Source organism: Triturus cristatus, chromosome 11, assembly GCF_964204655.1.
Source record: "Triturus cristatus chromosome 11, aTriCri1.1, whole genome shotgun sequence".
NCBI classification, from domain to species: Eukaryota; Metazoa; Chordata; class Amphibia; order Caudata; family Salamandridae; genus Triturus; species Triturus cristatus.
The window spans coordinates 1,066,087,469-1,066,110,197 of record NC_140594.1 but is presented as its reverse complement, the minus strand read 5'-3'; the positions used below and the strand labels follow the sequence as shown (position 1 = coordinate 1,066,110,197).

The 22,729-nt window shown below is 43.2% G+C and overlaps 1 protein-coding gene across 1 annotated transcript in view; it reads right to left on the bottom strand.

Moving 5' to 3' along the window:
• Positions 1 to 17,073: 17,073 nt before the first annotated feature.
• KCNMB3 (potassium calcium-activated channel subfamily M regulatory beta subunit 3) overlaps positions 17,074 to 22,729 on the bottom strand; it is a 65,817-nt gene continuing 60,161 nt past the window's right edge. The window contains exon 4 of the mRNA XM_085633895.1: positions 17,074 to 17,972. Within this exon, the coding sequence (XP_085490021.1) occupies positions 17,577 to 17,972 (396 nt within the window). The 3' untranslated portion in view covers positions 17,074 to 17,576. The remainder of the gene's footprint in view (positions 17,973 to 22,729) is intronic.

Sequence of the window (22,729 nt, the reverse complement as noted above, 5' to 3'; positions counted from 1 at the left end):
CTTCATGCATGGAGATTGAGTGGGGCAACATGAGTTCCTTTCAGTTTCCACTGGAGGTGGTTGATATGATTCTGTCAGCCTGTCACTCCTCGTCTCTCATTCTATTATCAGAGATGGAATAAGGTTCCAGCATGGTGTGCAAGTAGATGCATTGACCCCTTGAACACGACTTTGGCTAACATCCTCCAGTTCATGTTCTCCTTAACAGGGTTGTCCAGTTCGCACAGCCAACGGATATGTGGTGGCCTTATCTGTATTTTTATGTTTCCTAGACCAAACTTTTTAATTCAATTTGCTGGTGGTTGCCAGAGTTTGGAACTGTAAATGTATTTCCACCAGTTCCTTTTGTCATGCTGCAATGGGACCTTTATTTAGTATCAACATTAGTAGGTGCGGTCTTTGAACCCTTTCATAGTTGCCAGTTGAGGCTAAGCATGTAAAAGACTGAGTTCTAGCTGCGGTGATCTCAGCTATTCATGTTGGCAAGCTTCAGGGTTTGAGTGTTTCTTCTTTCACATGGTTCTTTCCAGATAGGCTTGTACTACAAACTGAAACCGCATTCCTATCAAAGGAGGTGTCCATTCCATCTTGTGCACTGTCATGTTGCCCACTTTCTATCTGCTGCCAACTCTACCAAAGAGGATGAGTGGTTGCATAGGCATGCAGTAAGCTACTTTATTAAATGATCAAAGAAGATCAGGTCAGACGCCTGGCTCTTTTTCGGGTACACAGGCAACAAGAAATGCAAGGTAGTTAAAAAGAGAACGCGTTCCTGCTGATTTATACTCTGTATAAAGATCTGATACACATTGGTGAGGAAATAAGCACCTGAGGAAATATGGGCACGTTCCACCCAGGCAAAGTATTCCACTGTGGCCTTGGCTAGAGATGCTCTGGTGGTAAACATTTGTAAAGTGGCAACGTGGACTTTCATCCACACATTCGCAAAACACTGTAATCTGGATTTGGAAATAAGGAGTGAAGGCCACTTTCTTCACTCAGTCCTACATGTTGTCCTTGTTTAAATGTTTCCTTTTGACCCACCCCCTTCAGGGAGTATTGCTTGGGATTCTATTCAAAGGTGAGGAATCTGCAGGTTGAAGCATCCATCAGAAGAAAAAGTTATTTACTTTCTGTAACAATCTTTCTGCTGGAGCATCCATTTACGTGCATATTCCTCACTGATCTTACCCTTTCTGAAGAAAAACCAAAGGCATTGAAAAAACAAAATTCCTAATGCATCAGAAGCAGGGACGTTAAAAGATCGAGGGACCAGACAGGGCTGCCCCCGTCTCAGTTCCTCGCTGCCTTTTTCATTGAACCGTTAGCAATTGCAATATGAAAAGATGGGGAGAGTCCACCACCTATACTGCAGATGGATAAGATAAAACGTTGTGGATGATATAATGCTGATTTTTAGATACTAGGAAGATAATACAAGAATGAGTCTTTGTTGGACGTGGCCCTTTCTGCAGGGTCATCCCCAGACTTTTTGCATTCACTCTCTAGTTTTCTGAACCCGCTTTGGTTGGCTTTTTGGACTATGCACACTTTAAGAACTGCTAACCAGTGATAAAGTGCTCGTGCTCCTTTAAGCATGGTAGAATTGTCCTACACCCAATAGGCACATTTCATTTACTTGTAAGTCCCTACTGCATGTACCCAGGGCCTGTAAATGAAATGCTGCTAGTTGCCTTGCATCACTGATTGTGCCACCTACTCAAGTAGACTTTTAAACATGCCACAGGCCAGCCATTGCAGCCTGTGTGTGTGGTTTAAGCTGCCATATTGACCTTGCCAACTAAAACATTTGCCGACCTGGCAAAATAACCTTTTTGCCAGGCTTAACCCTTCCTTTTTAATACATATAGGTCACTCCTAGGTTTTGCCCGAAACAGCCCCAGGGATGTCGAATTCCTATAGCCCGCCGCCTGGGACATATTGTATGGGGTCAAGGACAGCAAGTTTTCATATGTATTTTGTCCTCGGGACAAGTAGGCCCAACCCCCTACATCACAAACCCTTTGGCTGCCAGTACCACATTATGGATAAGGGAAGTGCACTGTATGCAGTTAAGGTAATATTTGTGTCCATTTGTTAGTGCTGTTCAAACTTGTATTTATGGTTCATTAATGCAAATACTTTATTATTTGGGTGGGCACTCTAAGCAAATCTTGTAAGCTCAGACTACAGTACGGATAGTGGTTCCAGTATAAGAATGTGTACACACGTTTTCAATGTTTAGCAATGTAAGGCTATGTTTATGCTCTCTGATTTAATGCAAATATTTTCAGAAGCTTGAAAGCAAGATTGACGATTCTTTGCTTTCAAAAAATAAATTCACAAAAAAAATGCAACAGCATTTCGCTAAACTACTGTAAAATTTTAGGTACACTTTCTTTGCAGCATCATTTAGTAAAATGTCTTGATGTATGCAAGTATTTCCCAAAAATATTCATAATGGAAAATCAGTGAAACCAGTTTTAACAAGATTATGGGAAACAAAAATAAACAAGCATTGGTATAGCCAGCAGGTCTGAAATTGTTGATCAGACTTTTGGCTTCGTCAATGCGTGACTTGTTTTGGCATGGGTTTTGTAAAACCTTATTGGTGTGGGAGCTGCCGGGCCCTCACCATTATGACAAACATTGGCAAAAGCAAAGATTGTTTTGGTCTCAAAAAGCACACATTGCCACAGTAGTTTCTGGCACTGAATAAAACTGTGTGTTGATATGCTCCTTGTGAAAGAACAGAATGCTGTCACTCACAGTGAAGAGAGAGAGAGAGAGACAGAATTTTAATTAACACACAGGGCCATTGTTAACGCCAGACCTAATTAGGGCCCAATTATTAAATAGTCTCAAAAATGCACCCATGTCCTTGCATTGAGTGCAGATATACGGCTTTCGTGAATTCACAAGACTTTACAGAAGTATGCCAAGAAGTAATACTCCTAGAAAATATTTGTGAACTGCATTTTATCATGAGCAAATATGCAGGTGTACATTTGCTCTTGCCAAAAGTCTGAGTGTGTACAAGTTCACTTTTTCCTCAACCGTGGAAGAAGATTTATGTCTGCCATTGTCAGGAGTAAATTCCCAACCTTTCCCAGTATGGAAAAAGATTAAAGAAGAGTTGGTGAAAACCCTTAAAACATGCAAGTTAGCACAGACTCAAAAGGGCATTCCAACCAAAAACTGTTGCTTACTATTACCTTCAGCCCCAGTATGTAGATCTGTCGGAAACGTGGCAACATAAGTGAATTGCTAGTATTCAAATCCTTCTATGGTATGAGCCCTGGCATAATCAGAGAGGCTATTTCAGAACTCTTAAATAATGAGATTGTTGCATAATTTGCCACCGCATTACATGGCACAAAAGGGACAAGTGGATTTTGTTACAGGACAAGTATATTTATGAAGCAAACTGCCCCATGGACACGTAGATATTTTATTAAATTCAACACCGTTGAGCCCAGAGGGCAGGGTACAGTGTGTTTAAAATGTTGGCATGTACTGGTAGTGAGAACTCATAATTTTGTTTTTCACTACTGCAAGACTTCCCTCTTCCATATGATAACATTAGGTTAACTTATTACAATTAATAAGTGATAACTTTCAATTGATAGTAGGTGGACGAGTCGAGTTTGGTATCTAAACTATTGTAATTTAATGCTCTCTTTAATGGGTAAGTCAGATTTTAAGTCACCATTCTGAAAAGGCCACTTTTAGAATGTTGGTATTTTCTTGCCTTAACAATTTGGTGCCTGCAACATGTCCCTGGGTCACATGACTAGGTAAATCTGTCAGTTGGTCTTTGTGCATTGCTCCCAGATAGTGAAACAAAGTACCATAGGTGCTGGCAGGATGAGCCATCTCTGACTTGATGAGGGGGGAGGAGAGGACAGGGCACCAACCACTCTTGCACATCATTAAGGCTCTACCTCAGCGCACACACAAATGGCTTGACACTAGTCTATTGTGACCCAGACAATCTGGGTCAGGACAGGGAGGTAGGACATGCCAAATACCTCAGGGGGTTGAAACCTCTTGAACCATTTACTTCAAAGTGGGTACCAGGTATACATATTGGACCCTCTGACCCACCTCTGGACCTGTGGAATACTAAGAAGGACTGCTGTACAAAATCTGCAAGATGGACTGCTACTCTGTTACCCTGCTGCCTGTGTGAAGGACTTGGGGTTTCCCAGAGCTGTGCCTTAAGTCTGACATTGTTCAATGTCTATATATCTCCTTTGGCAACCCCGGTGTAATTCTTTGGATTGCAGGTCATCTCTTATGTTGACAACACGCAGATTATTCTAACTTGGGACGGAAACATCTCTAGTGCCAAATGCAGATTTGAAGCATGTCTGTAAGCAGTGTTTCAGTGAATGTGCTAGAGCAACCTCCAGTGTAATACAAGCAAGACAGAGGTACTTGTCTTTGAATATCCCCCTACCTTTGTGGGGTGGTGAGATTTGGCCAAGTTCTACTCCATCTCCTCCGACCCACACTGTGGTAGTGAAGAACCTTGGAGTGAAGTTTGATAGTAATTTGTCCTCCAACCCGCAATTGGAGAGCACAGTTGGGACTTGTTTTGGCCTCCTGCGATTCCTGAGGAAGCTTCTGTTACTTTGTCTGGCCTCTTGTCAGAAAATGGCAGTCCATGTCCTTATAACATCTCATTTGGACTACGCCAATGCACTCTACTGGGACCTCCCTTTGTATCTACTTAAGCGACTACAGCTGGTTTAGAATGCTGCAGCTAGGCTCCGGCTTAACATCCCAAGGAACGTTTCAGTTCAGGTCCATCTTAAGGAGTTACATTGGCTGCCTATTCGGGCGAGAGTAAAGTTTAAGAGACTGGTAATTGCCCATAGAGCTTTGTATGGACTGGGTTCTAGATATTTATCTAAGCGACTCTCTCACTACTTGCCCTCCAGAACTCTACATTCTGCTGACACACTGCTGGCTGTGGTGCCTAAGACAAGGAGGGAGAAATGGGGAGGATCCTTCTTTTCTGTGCTAACCGCTGCTAGCTGGAATGCTCTTGCCGGATATCTGCGTGCTATTAAAGCTCCGAGCTCTTTTAAATGTAGTCGGAAAACATGGCTTTTCAATGAAGCCATTTAGTTTGAGTCCCCTCACTTACACCTTTAGTATCAAAGGTCTACATACCTGCAGCACTGGGGGGACAATCCTTGGAGTATCTGTGCGCTTTATAAGCTCAATTTGGATTTGATTTGACTGCATCTTGAACCCAGGGCACCACAGTGTCTCCAAGGGCCAGTTGGCTTGCCTCCTGATCAGAGCCTCAGGGACAGAGCAGACTTCAAGAACTTTGAATCGGCATCTGGATTCTGCCAGCTTTGAGTCCTGCCCCCGAAGTGTAGCCACCCCATTGCTGGCCTTGGTAGTATGCCTGAAGGTGCTCTGGCAGCCTAGCTGTGGTCCCATCAGTACCGGCCCTGAGCGATGCATCCCTGCCACAGAACATTGCATCACAAGCCCCTCGTCAATGGCATCTGTGGCGAATACCTCACATTGCAGCTTCCCAGAACAACCGCTGCGCAACGCATCTCCACACCAGGACTCACATCGTTTCTGCTGCGTGGTGCATCCTCGACGTGGGATTCCAAATCAATCCTCAACCAGGAATTAAGATTCTTTGTTCAGTGGGCCTAACTGGATCCCTGTGGCCGGCCTGTGCTCCATCGTGTCGGCCTGAACTTGTGACTTTGTCCCGGTCTAGAGTGACCAGGTAATCACAGTTGGTGCTTGGTGCTTTTTGGCGCTATTTTCATTGATTGGATTTTTATAGTTATGGTATTAAATTATTTATTACATTTACTCTAGTTTTCCAAATTGGTGTAGGATTTTTCTTGTGTTGTGTGTCCCTTTATTAAGGAGTGAATTGCTGCATAAAAACTTTACACATTGCCTCCAAGTTAAGCCTAACTGCTCTGTGCCAAGCTACCAGAGGGCTGAACAGAGGTTAATTTGGGGTTTGCTTGTGACTTCACACTGAAAAAGATTGAGGTTACTGCTTGAGCAGGGTTTCACCCCTCTCAACTAATAACCCAGTTTCTTACAGTGTTTGAGATCTTTATCGTGTTTCAAGCATTAGAAAGTTACAGATTTTACTAAACAAAACCTGAAACTTTTTTTGTGCAATACTAGGGCAGATATTATATTAGCAGAGCTGCATGATTGTATCCATAACCAACCCAAGTGCTGTTTGGGGTTCATCTACACAAGCAAGGTCGCAGACCTGTCGTAGTTAAATTACAACCCTCTGTTATTTAAAGTGAAAGCATGGTAAGTGCGATGGAAATCGCTCCACTTACTCTAATGGGTAGAGTTGTATTGATAAGGATGGCAATTCTCCCCTTGTTTAACTTTTTCTTTATGCAAATACTTTGTGTGTTAAATGTAGCATTTTTAAGGAAATATAATGTATGTTTTAATCTTTTATTTGGCAGGATACAAGCCCTAGATTTAGCACTTTGTCTCAGCAACAACGTTCAACATCCTGTGATTCTTGGCAAATCACTTAATCTCCCTGTGCCTAACAAAAATGAATGTGTCCTTATGTAACGCAACTGGTGCTCACATAAAGCGCTCTGATACCCAATAACTTCGGGTCAAGTTTGCGCTATATAAAACTCAGAAAAAAATATATATATAGAAGTGTGGAAGAAAGTGGGTTAGCCCTTCCTGATCTGAGAGAATACTATTACGCCTTTTTAGCACAATATATGTTTAGATTGCGAGCAACACCTGAACCATATTCGATTTTTAACCCGTTCTGTGCCCATGACGAACTGGACTCGTCATGGAGCACAGTCGCGCTGTGCCCATGACGAGTCCAGCTCGTCATGGAACCCACCCACGGGGGAAGCGCTGGCGCTCCCCCCGTGAGTGGTCGATCTTTTTTTTTTACTGGGAAGGCAGGGGAAGACCTTCCCCTGCCTCCCCCTCAACATCAATGACGTCAGCGCGCGAGCCGCGCTGACGTCATTGGAGGTTTCCCCTTTGTTCTCCGAGGCGCAGGAAGCCATTTGCTTCCTGCGCATCGGAGAGTAAAGGTGAGTTTTGGGGCTGGGGAGGGGGTGATTTTTGCGATCGGTGGGTTAGGTAGGGTGGGGGCACAATTTTGGGGGGAGTAGAAATGTTTTATTTTAGGCTCTGCTTTGTTCGTGCGCTTGGTTCGTCCTAATTGCAGTTACTTGCATGTGAAATAGATCCAAAAAAGAAACACACGCTTTCGAGAGATGCCCTTTTTCTCTCGTTTTCTCTCTGAGGGGTGCTGCTAGCGTGGGAAAGGGAGGTGGGGGGGTGGGGGCGAAATAAAGTAAGACAGAGGGGTTGCAAAGTGGCCAGATTTATTTTATTTGCATCCAAATACACCAGCATCACAGAGTTTGCCAGTGAAGCGCTACTTTCGTTTTTTCTTCTTTCTTTGAACAGCATTGTTGTTCCCGGGGGGGGGGGGGGGGGGCGAAATAAAGTAAGACAGAGGGGTTGCAAAGTGGCCAGATTGATTTTATTTACATCCAAATACACCAGCATCACAGAGTTTGCCAGTGAAGCGCTACTTTCGTTTTCTCGTCTTCCTTTGAACAGCATTGTTGTTCCCAGGGGGGGCGAAATAAAGTAAGACAGAGGGGTTGCAAAGTGGCCAGATTGATTTTATTTACATCCAAATACACCAGCATCACAGAGTTTGCCAGTGAAGTGCTACTTTCGTTTTCTCTTCTTTCTTTGAACAGCATTGTTGTTCCCAGGGGGGGCGAAATAAAGTAAGACAGAGGGGTTGCAAAGTGGCCAGATTGATTTTATTAAATCCAAATACACCAGCATCACAGAGTTTGCCAGTGAAGCGCTACTTTCGTTTTCTCTTCTTTCTTTGAACAGCATTGTTGTTCCCAGGGGGGGGGGGGGGGGAATAAAGTAAGACAGAGGGGTTGCAAAGTGGCCAGATTGTTTTTTTTTACATCCAAATACACCAGCATCACAGAGTTTGCCAGTGAAGTGCTACTTTCGTTTTCTCGTCTTCCTTTGAACAGCATTGTTGTTCCCAGGGTGGAAGAGTGTACCATTCCTGGAGGTACTGCAATACCTGGTTGATGGGTGAATTGGAAAACACAATGTGCACCATGGCTCTGTGTTTATGGATGTGGTCTACCATACTGCTTATGTTTTGTAAGGATGTAAGCAATGGACAGTGAAAAGGTTCCCTTCAGGGCCCTCTAGTCATGTCCATAACTTTTCAGGTGAAACCACTCGCTGATTTCTGAATAGTTAGTGAGAGATCGTTTAGGTAACCATGTTGTTTCTGCTTACATTTCACATGCTTTGCATTCCCGATGAGTGGTTGCTTTTTTTTTTTCTTTTTTTTTAGGCAGCGTATTACTCTTATCAAGTGCATAATTTGAATTGAGCCACATCCAAGTGTTTATAGCGGGCACAATTAGGTTATAGCTGAAGGCAGTGCGAGTTTCTCTCAGTGGGCAAGTATGGCGTTCAGTGGGGATGTGGCACTATGGCCAGAGCTGTCGAATTTGGAACTGGGGAACTGGGTTCAGCATTCATGACCAGTCCACCACTGTACTGAGGGAGCACATTCCCATGATAGACCGTAGAAGGCCCCACTAGACCTTAGAAGGCTTGATGTCTTAGCACAAGCAGGTGTACTGTAGTGGTGTCAATTGTGGGTTATCCTTGAAGGCCTGTCCACCACAATCCATACTGAAGTTCATCTCCAGTGTTGCGGGCAGGCCTACGAAGCAGCACACCCTAGAGCAACAGTGATCCAGTCGCTGTGACTGTCACTGAGGTCACATGAACCTTGAGCAGGTTAGGGCGATGCGAACGGTGTGACCTCACTGGGTACCTATTTCGGGTGGGTGTTTGCATTGTGATGAGGGGATTACCAGGTAATTATTCATGCAGCTCTCTGATGGATGTCACATGAGGTAAAATACTACAATAAATGGCAGACACTCTGAAAACAAGAGCAAACGTTATGTTACATGAGGCAATGGTGGTAATTGTGCATGTATCAAAAGCAAACAAAATACAAGAGGTAGCAAACAATAGGTTACAAGAGGAAAAGTGACATGTGTGCAAGTTACAAAAGAGTACAAAGTACAAGTAGAGGTATAAAAGTGCAATAAATGGCAAACACGCAAACACAGGAACACACTGGGAAGGCACTTCTACGGGCATGGAGAACAGAATTTCCTATAATGTAAAGACTTCCTTCAGACAATAGAGAGGGTGTGAATTAAGTTTGGAAGTGTCTTTGCAGGAGGAGAACTTTGAGGTCAGTTTTGAAGGACTGGGAAGAGGGAGGGGGTGGTCCGGAGCTGAGGCTCAGTTCCAGATTCTCGCCGCGTTGCTTGTAAAGGATTGGGCCATCGATCTTTCCTTCTTGAAAGTGGGAGGTTCTAGTAATATTTTGCGCAGTACGTGATGGTCTAGAGCATTATATGCATATGTGACAACGTTTTTTTCTCCTTTTTATTCTAGTCTAAAGCTTTTCGACAGTGGTTGTTCTGCAGTTTTGTGTAGTTGCATAGTTTTGGTGAATTTTTTTTTTGTTGTATTTACTCCAAATGAGTAATATTATAATGTCTGAATGAATTTTTTTGTAAGTGATGTCATAATGGCGGCATATTTAGTTAGTGGTTTGAGCATGAAATTCTTTGCGATGTGTTTTGCATAGTCTTATGTGTAATTGCTTTTCTATTTCTTTTTTAGTGGGATATTGTTGATCCATACTGTGTCTGTACAGAGTAGGTGGTGGGGAGTAGTTTAGCTGCCTCTGGCAAGTGAGTGGTATTGTTTTGGAGTATATATGAGTTTTTGATAAAGGTGCTTTTTGTTTATTACTTATTTTACAAAGTGTTTGTTGTTGTTGACTTGTTTGACAAGTTACCTTTATTAGTAAGCAATATGGCTAGCCGTAGAATGACTGCTCAACAGGTGGTCGGTATGCTTCTTGAATCTTTCACTGAGCATGATTATGAGACTGACAGTGCGTCTGAGGGAGAGGAGGGAGGGGGAAGATTCTGGCAGTGAGTTTTCACTCAACATGGAATCATCGGATGATGAAGGTACTCTCAGTGCAGATGAAGGTACTCTTGGTGTGGATGAAGCAACTCTCAGTGCGGATGAAGTGCCTGTCTTAGAGGAGGAAACTGATGTGCCGATGGTGCAAGAGGCATCTGGATTGCAGTCTGAGGCTGCTAGGCTTCCTACTGGAAGTGCTGAACTTTGGGTTGATCCAAACATGGTGCAGCCGGTGTTGCCTGCCTTTAGCGGTGATGCAGGGTGTACAATGGATTGTGAAAACTTTTTGCCTATACCGTTTTTTCAGTTGTTTATGGATGATGTATTTTTGGGTGAGATTGTTGAGCAGACGAATTTGTATGCTGAACAGTTTTTGAGGGACAACAGCAACAAACTTAGGCCCCAGTCTAGAGCTACCCGGTGGACTCCCACATATCTGGAAGAGATTAAGAAGTTTTTGGGTTTGACTTTATTGATGGGTGTGGTAAGGAAGCCAACCTTGGCTTCATATTGGTCTACTAGCCCCTTGTTGGCAACTGCCATATTTCCTGCAGTTATGACTCGTAATCGGTATTTACTTTTGCTACGTATGCTGCATTTTGTTGATAATTCTATGGCGTTGCCACGAGATCACCCTGACTGTGACCGTCTTTTTAAGATTCGGCCCGTTCTTGATCACTTTGTAGATCGATTTTCTGAGATCTATACTTCAGGGAAAGAAATATCTATTGATGAGTCTTTGGTCTTGTTCAAGGGCCGTTTGGTTTTTAGGCAGTACATCCCTAGCAAGAGGGCACGCTATGGAATTAAGCTGTATATGTTGTCTGAGAGTAGGACAGGATATGTTTTTAATTTTCGTGTGTACACTGGTAGAGATTCTACTATTGACCCCCCAGGTTGTCCGCCCACTTTTGGAGTTTCAGAGAAAATTGTGTGGGATCTTGCTAGAAGACTGTTTAACAGAGGCCACCATTTGTACCTTGATAACTTCTATACTGCTGTGCAATTATTTAAGGAATTGTATAAAGGAGACACTTTTGCATGTGGCACAATCCGCTCTAACCGTAAAGGTTATCCGAAAGAGCTTGTTTGCAAAAAACTTCAGAGGGGGCAGTGCAGTTCCTTGCGTAGTGATGAACTACTAGCTGTAAAATTTGTGGACACAAAAATGTGTGAAAAAAGTGACTTTTTCAGCTAAAATTGAGGTTTGCAGGGGATTCTGGGTAAGGAAACATTGGGGGATCCACGCAAGCCATACCTCCCTGGAAGCCCCCGGGTGTCTAGTTTTCAGAAATGTATGGGTTTGGTAGGTTTCCCTAGATGGCCGCCTAGCACCGGGCCAAAAACCCAGGTGACCCCCCTTGCAAAACCAGGTGGTTTTGAGATAGGCAATTTTGATGTCACCACACTACGTTTTGGGCTCTTGCCTGTCGCGGGTACTTGGGCCTCCCACACAAGTGAGGCACCATTTTTACCGGGAGACCCAGGGGAACGCTGGGAGGTGGGAAATTTGAGTGAGCCCGGTGATGCCACAACTTTCCCACAAAAAAATGTGTGAAAAAAGTGACTTTTGCAGCTAAAATTGAGGTTTGCAGGGGATTCTGAGTAAGGAAACGTTGGGGGATCCACGCAAGCCATACCTCCCTGGAAGCCCCCGGGTGTCTAGTTTTCAGAAATGTATGGGTTTGGTAGGTTTCCGTAGATGGCCGCCGTGCACCGGGCCAAAAACCCAAGTGACCCCCCTTGCAAAACCAGGTGGTTTTGAGATAGGCAATTTTGATGTTACCTCACTACGTTTTGCGCCGTTTCCTGTCGCGGGCACTAGGCCAACACACACAAGTGAGGTACCATTTTTCTCGTAAGACTTTGGGGAACGCGAGGTGGATGGAAATTTGTGGATCCACGCAGATTCCGGAACTTTCCACCACAGAAATGTGGGGGAAATGTGTTTTTTTGGACAATTTTTTAGGTTTGCAAGGGATTCTGGGTAACAGACACTGGTGCGAGGCAGTCAAGTCATCCCATCCTGGATTCCCCTGGGTGTCTAGTTTTCAAAAACGTATAGGTTTGCTAGGTTTCCCAAGGTGCCCGCAGAGCTAGGGTTCAAAAACTACAGCTAGTCATTTTGCCAAAAAAGGGTCATTTTTCGCTGCGAAATTGAGGTGTGACCACGTTGCGTTTTGCGCCGTTTCCTGTCGCGGGCACTAGGCCGACCCACACAAGTGAGGTACCGTTTTTCTCGTAAGACTTTGGGGAACGTGGGGTGGGTGGAAATTTGTGGATCCACGTAGATTCCGGAATTTTCCACGACAGAAATGTGGGGGAAATGTGTTTTTTTTGACAATTTTTTAGGTTTGCAAGGGATTCTGAGTAACAGACCCTGGTTGGGAGGCAGTCAAGTCACCCCATCCTGGATTCCCCTTGGTGTCTAGTTTTCAAAAATGTATAGGTTTGCTAGGTTTCCCAAGTTGCCCGCAGAGCTAGGGTTCAAAATCTAGAGCTAGGCAATTTGCAAACAAAGGGTAAATTTTCACTGCGATATTGAGTTGTGAGCATGTTGCGTTTTGCGCCGTTTCCTGTCGTGGGCACTATGCCTACCCACACAAGTGAGGTACCATTTTTATCGGGAGACTTAGGGTAATTCAGATTTGTAAAGGAACTGTTATTATCTATTGACTTTCGATGCATTTCTGCCTTCCAAATGAAAGATATTGTGTAAAAAAAGTCATTCTAAAAAATGACTGATAATTCTCATGAGCATTCCCAATTTCAGAAATGTGCAAATATCTACTGTTTCTAAACTCTATATTTTGTTCCTATTTCAGAAATACATAGGTGTCTTTCATACAGATTTTTCCATGTACACATTTTTACAGAATAATTACTATATACCCGGTACATAATAAAAAACCATTGCAAGTTGCTGCTCAGTTTTTGGCTCTGGGTTCGTCGGGTTCTTGGTGAACCTACAAGTCCTATATATCCCCACAACCAGTAGTGTCCAGCGGATGCAACGGTATATTGCTTTCAAAGAGCTGTCATAATTAGAAGAAGTTACAGGTGAAAACGTTGACACAAAAGGCTGTTTTTTTCAACTAATTTTCAATGTATCCTATATTTAACTGTTTGTTTCTATAAAAAAAACCTTGATGGATCTACACAAATGACCCCTTGCTGAATTCAGAATTTTGTCTTATTCTCGAAAATGTATAGCTTTCCAGGATCCATTATTGCTTTTGTACCCATTTCTGCCATTAACTGGAAGGAGGTCAAAAGCTCCAAAAATAGCAAAAATCGGCTATGTCCCAGAAAAATGCCAAAACTGTGTAAAAAATGTTAGGTTTCTGACAAAAGTCTGGTATCCCCGAAAAGCTGGGAAAATGGTGGTTTCAACCCCACAAACCCTTTTTTGATAACATTTACAGGGAAAAACCCAGATGCTTTCATTTGCAGCCCGTTTTTCCCATTTTTCCGAAAAAAAACAAAATTTTGCTGTATTTTGGCTCATTTCTGTGACCCCTCTAGGAGAATCCACAAACCCTGAGTACCTTTTAGAATCCCCATGATGTTGGAAGAAAAGGACGCAAATTTGGCGTGGATACCTTATGTGGTCAAAAGGTTACAGGGGCCTAAGCGCGCACTACCCCAAATAGCCAAAAAAAGGCTTGGCACAGGAGGGGGAAAAGGCCTGGCAGCGAAGGGGTTAAGAATTACCTGATGAATTTGATTTTAGAAGAATATAATTGACATTTTCAGCTTGACTAAATCCCCCAAGAAAGCTCAATATAAGAGTTTACATAGATTTTTTTTTTAAAAGAAAGATGCACTTTTATAAGAACTACTCTATTCCCTATATAAATGCAACAACACGTTTGCATAATTTGGTGTGAGGTCAAAGGGAAAGGAATGATCGAGGCACTTTATCAAAATTGAGGGCAAAAGGTTTTTCTAAGTTAGTAGACTTTATTGGAAGGGACCGGTAAAAAAATCCTAGCTCAAAATAAAGGCGCATGTAGGGGAAAAATACCAGTTGTTGTGTTTATATAGTATATTACTTCCTAGATTAAAAGCAATTGGTATATATAAGTTACTAAAAAGGAAAAACATGGTTGTCAATCTAATTGAAACCCCAGTCCCAAAGCGACGAGGCAGTATGAAAAAAATCTTGCTCAAAATAAAAGGCCTGATGATTATCAAAAAGCAGTAAGTGGGGAAAATATGAAGGCTTTTTATTAACAGGAGAAGTTTGAGGTACAGTTAATAAATTGAATTTCTCAGTGCTTAGAGGCGCAAATAGGCGGCGAATGCAGTTCTTTGCGTAGTGGTTGATTTATCGAACTCCACAATTTCTTCATAAGATCAATCCAGGATTGTTGGGCCAGTGTTTCAGATCACCTGAAGTAGCAAATTGGTCCCATGTAATGTGGTGGCACTGTGCAGCTCTTCAAGATTTTTGGGATGCATTTTTTCTGTATCTGAAGTTGACCATGCAAATACAGCTTGTCCCCAGTGCCTCTTTGGTGCTTTTGGGATATGAACCCATATTAAAACTGACCCCCATGTATCATAAACTGATTTATATGTCAATGTTGGTGGCCAGAGCACTGTTACTGCAAAGGTGAAATTGCAGTCAATACCTTCTAATGGAGAGTGGATCGGGAGATGTATGCCACCCGTTGTGGATGCATCACAAGGTTTAATAAAATGTGGGTCCAATACATGGTTGGTTAAAGGTTCAGATGGGCAGCGTATGCCGTGTAGGGAAGATTATATTGAGTTTTATTGTTAAGGGAGTGTAACAATTTAAAGGTTATTGTTTTAAGTGAGAAGAATACATATGCTTTTGCTATGTATGTAAATTCATGTTCAGATAGATCACTCACGAAGGAATTATTGTTGCAGGAGGTGGGGTAATGTGTTTAATAATTGCCTTTTTGGTTAGCCTGTATGAAATTAATTGTAAATAATGTTGCTCTTTTCGGTGTATTTCCCTTTTAATCATGCTTCAATCTGGATCTCCAATATAAAAAAAAATGTAAAAAAAGTTTTCTAAAAGGATGCCAACTTAATTTGTTACACTGCACCTGCTTTTATTCTAGTTGTTAGTCTCAAAGCCAACTTGAGAGACATAGTTGAAAAACACATGAGAAGAGACTTCAGGGCACCAGCTTGTGCTCCAGTTACATCATCACAATCCTGTTGTTGGCGTTCGATCAGTGCCAGAAACCCTTAGAGGTGCTAAAGAGCTGTGTCAGAAGTTTCCACATCTACACTGGCACCTGGGATAGTCAAAAGTGAGGAATCTGATGGGGGTATAAAGTATCTTCCAGAAATATTGTTACAAAGGCAAGTAATTTTGGATTTCTCTAATAGGCTTGCACTGTTCAAATGACTCTGCATAATTTCTATGGTGCAGGATAATGGCAAGGATTTATGAAATTCCCAAGGACAAATCCTTCTCAAGTTAACTCCTTAAAAATCTGAGCTGCCTGTTTGTTTACTTTCCTCTTTTCTTGATGTGCTTCAGTCGGTAACCACCAAGAAGCCAAGTTGATGGATCCCTTGCTCACAATATTTATCCTCCGTTCACTTTCAGACCTTGACTCATGGCTGTTTCTGTTCTTGTGCTCTGTATTTTCCCCTCTCGGTGTGCCTTCTCTTCTAGCGCAGCCCGTGTATTAGTGGTGGGGATCTTAACACAATTGCAAGCTAGTTGGACATATCAATCTTCTGATTTTGGAGTGTTGAGGTGGCAGCCGTGCACCTCTTTGGAGGCTTGTCCTGCTGAGTGATTGGCTGTGGAGCATAAGGTGCTTTGGTATCATGGTGGTGGTGCTGAGATGCTTACTGCCGCCCAACCAGAGGCAGGCAGTGTAAGATAGCGGAGTGTGGGGAGCAGGGGCTGAAGAATAGACGCTTGAGGTCTTCCACCTACCCCATTACCTCACAGACACTGCAGGAAGCAGACTCTTTCCTCACTGGCGAACTGATCAGGTTGGGCTACCTGGGATTTTGGATTACGGGACACATATATTTTTGTGTTGGGTCAGATTGCGGCGATAACATAGGGCCAGGAAGTCATCTAGGATCTATACAACTCCAGAAAGGTGGCCCTTTGAGTGTGCCAGCAAGGAAACAAAAGAAAAATAAGAACATTTTCTAGCCTCCAACTCCAGAAGATGTTACTGGAGGCAATGGAGCTGATGGTGAGATGGCTTGTGGGCGTATCTAGAGGTGAAAAGGTGCTAATGGTATAGTTGGAGTGGCTTTCTAAAAAGGTGTTCTTTTGAGGCTAGGTAAGTTAATGACGCTAGAAGGAACACTACATTGTATCGCAGTAAAACTCAGAGTCCTGCTAAGTCCTTGGAGCAGAGTACAGAGGCAACTGAATCTTCATGACACGAGAGACAACCGAAACAACTACATATTTCCGACTAAGCCCTTTGGATTCTATGTATTCTCTTAAGCATAGGCTTGAAAGATTAGCTAGCTGTATTACATCTCAGCCGAGGACCTAATGAGATCGAGTGAGCGCTTTTTTTTTATGAGGCAACATCCTGTCTTGAGGGTTAATTACTAGTTTAACTAAAGAGTAAAATACGGCTGCGAACAATGGGATAACGATCACTTCAAAAGCCTTAAACCTGATGTAACTAATGTTGTCACTACCTGATGCATTGAGACCTTGGTAGGTATATATTGCTGTTGGTAACCTGTTACTTATTTTATGTGGCTTAGGTTCACCTGTCTGTGTTAAAGATCTAGGCACTGTATGTAAGGTCCTACATATGTTAGAAAGCACTGTACGATTGTTAGAGTTAAATTCACCGCTAATTTCCTGTTAAAGGTATAAATATTTGAAGGTGCTGGTGTTCAACTATTTCAAAGTGCATTGCTGTTTCATTTGTATTTTGCAAGAAAGGCAACATGGTCACTAAACAGAATTGTAAAAAAAAATAAAGACTTATAGTTTGTTGCAATTTATTATCTGAATGATAATTTTTAAGAAACACTATAGTTCTCAACAAAGAGTTTAAGAAATATACAAATAACAGACAAAAAAAATGTCTAATCATCTCAAAAACTGACATTTGAAAGCCGCGACTGTTGTTGGTAATAAGAAAGAGAAATAACCTAGATTTCCAAACACAAGTAACGTGTCTAAGAACACTATTGGTACTTAATTCCAAGCAACATCCTGTGAAAGGTTGACAATTCAACAAACTTCTAAAAAGTCAGTGCGAGAATGTATTGCATGACAAATTCAAAAGACAGTAGTACTACGGATAACTAAGATCAATGTGGTTTTATAATCTAGGGTAGAGAGCAACACCAATTCTCTTCTCACCGCGTACCTCTCCAACAATCACCAACAGCCATTCTAGCAAATTGCTATGTTTGACGATGTCAGCTAGGATTTTGAGATTCTCTGGAACATAATTCACTGCATGGGCCTAACATTGAACTGTTTGCCGCTATTCTATCGTGTTTCTCATTCATCGAAGTGGAGAGTGGTGCATACTTCTTAAATTTGGCCTCCATCTTGTTGTCAGGGGTCTGCTCTCTGGACCTTCGGGTACAGATCCAACATTGGCATGATCATATTTAGTTGAACTGCAGTACTCCTCACAAAGCACAGACAAATGCTGCGTAAGCTTCACCATCCCAACAATCAGTGCACCACCAGTCAGCATCAAAGAGGGCCAAAAGAGGCAGTGGAAGACAATCATTCTGTCAAATTTCTTGATCAGGATTACATCCTCAGAGTTGCTGTCTGGGCTGTAGTAGCAGGAAAATGGAGTGTCATTTTTGTTGTCGAAGAAATCTTTTATGTCTAGGACAATGTTGAGCAAATCATTCTTGTTACGCTGGCACTTCGGAATGTAAAAACACTGTAGGAAAAGTAAATCACAATTAGACTTGGACAAGAACCAACAATAATGGAACTGTGACAATTTGGTACAAAAATGCAATATTTTCAAGACCAGATCAAAGATTAGTTCCTTAAATTTTATTCATAAAGCCCGAGTGTCTATATGCTGCATGTGGTGCCTACTCTAGGTGACAGGCCAGCAGGAATGAATGCGAGTTCTCCATTTCCCTCCTCTGACAATTAACAAATATTCCAAAATAAAGCATGTGATTCATTGAAAGTTGGCCTTAAGTTCTAATACCTTTCCTGTTACTTTATTCTGCTAAAGACACTAAAAACCCTAAGGTCTGGAATAGCAAAGAAAGAAAGATGAAAAGGTGGTGTGTGAAATGAGAAACAAAAGCCCAATGCACCTAGTGAAAGGGCAATCCCTTAGGAACGTAATCACTCACTCACCCTGGATGACACGCCCCATCACATGGGATTTTCATCCCAAAGAAAAATCTCAGTCTCTCTGGGGGCCGCAAGCCCCTCTACGAGAGGTAGGAGCTCAAGGATGTTTATATTTTGCACTGAAGGGTGGACTAAATCCACATCTGATGAGCTGGGTGTGAGTAGGGGGTGCAGTGCTAATGAAATAATAGTGCAGTAAGAGTGTGTTAAAACTAGTTACGGGACGGCAAGGAGGAATCTCTTTAACACCGCCGTACCGATGCTAGATTAAAAATGTGAGCCCCACTAGTTCAATATAACCAATGGTGCAATACATAAGACAATGGTCAACATGTTTCAGCCAGGGCGCCTAAATAGGCTCGGCTTTCATCAGGACCTAGTTAGCTACTGCAAAAAGGAAGGAATAGTGTAAGAACTACTCAACAAAGGATACCGTGAACACCCCGAAGTTGCTTGTCGGGTGTACGTCACCTTTATACTTCAAACAACACCTAAACAAAAGAAATATGATAACTTAAAGCAATGGCCACTCACCCGTGAAAACGGGTGAGTGGCCATTGCTTTAAGTTATCATATTTTATTATTCATATGACTTAGCATTTGTGACCAACTTTTTCTTACACTGATTTTCTTTTGTTTAGGTGTTGTTTGAAGTATAAAGGTGACGTACACCCGACAAGCAACTTCGGGGTGTTCACGGTATCCTTTACTGCACTATTATTTCATTAGCACTGCACCCCCTACTCACACCCAGCTCATCAGATGTGGATTTAGTCCACCCTTCAGTGCAAAATATAAACATCCTTGAGCTCCTACCTCTCGTAGAGGGGCTTGCGGCCCCCAGAGAGACTGAGATTTTTCTTTGGGATGAAAATCCCATGTGATGGGGCGTGTCACCCAGGGTGAGTGAGTGATTACGTTCCTAAGGGATTGCCCTTTCACTAGGTGCATTGGGCTTTTGTTTCCTCATTTCACACACCACCTTTTCATCTTTCTTTCTTTGCTATTCCAGACCTCAGGGTTTTTAGTGTCTTTAATACTTTGTTTGGGGATAAAATCCTGTGCGGTCTTAAAAAATGTTCCCTCTGACCCTCCGGTATCTAACCGTTTTGTAATAGACTTTATTCTGCTATACATATCTTTATCATACTTAGCTTAGGCTATGAAAGTAAAGTTTTTGTCCTCTGTCACCAGATTACAGCAAGATATCCAGAATTTCAGGACCTGCTTTTTGCCAGTAAGATACATTGTGAGAGACGTCACACATTTTTTGTTACATAAAGGTCATGTGTTCCCCTTTAAAACCTGGAGTTCCAAAAGAGGTCAATTCTCCAGCCCAGAACAATATCTATGAGATCAAAAATCTCAAGCAGTCCAAAAATATTAGTTGAAACACTTTTAAATGTCCATCATTCACTGGAAGAATAGAGAGATACATTAACCTTATCCGGGGATGTCCAGTACTTTCTATATAACACTTTTTTTTTTTAAAACTAAGAGCAAATAAGGATCTAATGTTCATTCTGCAACTCCATTAAAAATCCTATCCCACAATGATTTCTCTAGTTGCACTCGTAACACTAGTTTAATCCTGACACTAGTTTAATCTAAATGCATCTGCCCATCCAAGTCCTCAGTATCCTTTCCCAAAAGTACTTTATATACTACTAATGCCAGCTGTTCATGGCCAGCGGATCTTCTGTACAGCTTAAGGAAGTCTGAAATATCAATAATACTCAGTATAAGCAGAAAGTTGTATTCATCTTGGCACTTGCCAAGCTTACATCGCCCCTCTGGACTATGGAAGCACTAGTTAATACTTGCCTTGTCTTTGCAAAGCCTTGTTGGAGCTGTGTCTTACAAAGTAATATAAGAATATCTTAAGCTAAACAGCAGGCTGTCCAAAAGTATCAGCGTCTGATCGTGGTAAATATTGTTGACCCCTTTCAAAATCAGGTCCTTATAGATATTATCAGAGTGCCATACGCATCTTGAGAGTTTAATTGATCCCTTGACCACCTAGCCATGGTCAGTAGTCATTTTGACTGATCCAACATAGTGGTTATCTTTGTGCTAAGAATTCCTTAGACAGTTTGAAGGTGTAGAACCCAGGGCTCTCTGATCTATGTTACACCAACTTGCCCATAATGTGAAAGCATCGAAGGCTTAGACTTGGTCGCTGAACACTTGGGCTTCTCTTTTTCACCAGCCCTCACGCTGTGAAGGACGCTACGTTGTGTGCTGTGCTCTGCCAAAGGGGAAAGATCACCATTTGAAACCGGACAATCACGCATTTGGGACTGCGAGGACCAGGGTGCTGTGCGCGTTGCACATCAGCTGCACCTGGCCCTCTTCCCGACTCCTCCCCCGCAGATCTTATCACGCCTCGCGGCCCCCGCTTCGCGGGAGCCGCTCGAAGGCTTAGACTTGGTCGCTGAACACTTGGGTTTCTCTTTTTCACCAGCTCTCACGCTGTGAAGGACCCTACGTTGTGTGCTGTGCTCTGCCAAAGGGGAAAGATCACCATTTGAAACCGGACAATCACGCATTTGGGACTGCGAGGACCAGGGTGCTGTGCGCGTTGCACATCAGCTGCACCTGGCCCTCTTCCCGACTCCTCCCCCGCAGACCTTATCACGCCTCGCGGCCCCCGCTTCGCGGGAGCCGCTCGAAGGCTTAGACTTGGTCGCTGAACACTTGGGTTTCTCTTTTTCACCAGCCCTCACGCTGTGAAGGACCCTACGTTGTGTGCTGTGCTCTGCCAAAGGGGAAAGATCACCATTTGAAACCGGACAATCACGCATTTGGGACTGCGAGGACCAGGGTGCTGTGCGCGTTGCACATCAGCTGCACCTGGCCCTCTTCCCGACTCCTCCCCCGCAGACCTTATCACGCCTCGCGGCCCCCGCTTCGCGGGAGCCGCTCGAAGGCTTAGACTTGGTCGCTGAACACTTGGGTTTCTCTTTTTCACCAGCCCTCACGCTGTGAAGGACCCTACGTTGTGTGCTGTGCTCTGCCAAAGGGGAAAGATCACCATTTGAAACCGGACAATCACGCATTTGGGACTGCGAGGACCAGGGTGCTGTGCGCGTTGCACATCAGCTGCACCTGGCCCTCTTCCCGACTCCTCCCCTATTCCTGCCTTCTTCTTCTATATTAATAAAGCTCCGCCCACACGCGTTAGCGGGACGCGTGCGGGTCGAAGCCCGGGGCGAAGACCGGGCAAAGAGCGGGCCGTTTGAGGCCGTTCGAGGGCGGACGAGAAAGGAAGAGGACTAACTCCTAGCCCATAGCTCAACCGGCACGTCTTGTGTATTCGCCTAGTTAAGGATGTCTCCAAGGGCAACTAGGAGTAAAACATCGTCGACTTTGGGGGCCCCCACAGGTACATTGGATACATATTTTGTTAAAGCAGGGTCTCTTCTTATAGATGAAATTACTGTACTGGAAAGGCGCATTTCCCAAGAGCTAGAATGGGCTAGAAGATCTTCGTTGGGCCCTCTGCAATATGTCACATCTCCTGTGCTTCCAGTTAGTGGCATAATAATGGAAGAGGAGGGGGTAAATGCAACAGTGTGTAATATAACTGAGCACTCGGTACTTGTTAACTCAAAGAATTCTTTATCCGAACATGACTTTTCCACCCACACTGAGTTCAGCTCACTACCACTCCCATTAACTACCTTATCTACAATAGCCACCATTATCGAACCCAATCCGCTTGATAAAGAGTTAACCCCAACTCCTATAGTTCAACATGATCCTATCACTGCACATGCTAGGGAGGGAGCTATCCCAAAAATAAAGGGAGGGGCACAAAGCACAAGAGGGGGTAAAACCAAAATCACTAAACGCTCTTCCCTTCGTGACAATAATGTAACCAATACGGCTAAAAAAGTCACAAATAGATTTAAAAAACAAGGGTTTTTAGCCTCTAGTACCCAGCTTAAAGATAAACAAAACATAACTGTTGTTCCAGGAGAGGAGGGCCTTACATTCTCAAATATTGCTACACTTTTGAGGGATTTACTTAACCCTATTCTAAGCTGTCTAGTGAAGATAGAAAAAGCCTTAGTACACCGACAGAAGGATCTAACTCGTGTACCGGAGGGCTCCAATGTACACAACCAGATCCCACGTAATAACCCACTAGTTTCCACTAACACTCTCACCCCTGAGACTGCAGGGGAAGCGGGTTGTCTGACCTCACAACCCAAGCAACTGCAGGAGCCCACCATCACCTCTGCAGTGCCCTCGACTGATATTCCTACAACAAAGGCTAATGGTTTAATCAAACAACCGAAGATGGTCACATCTCTTGCG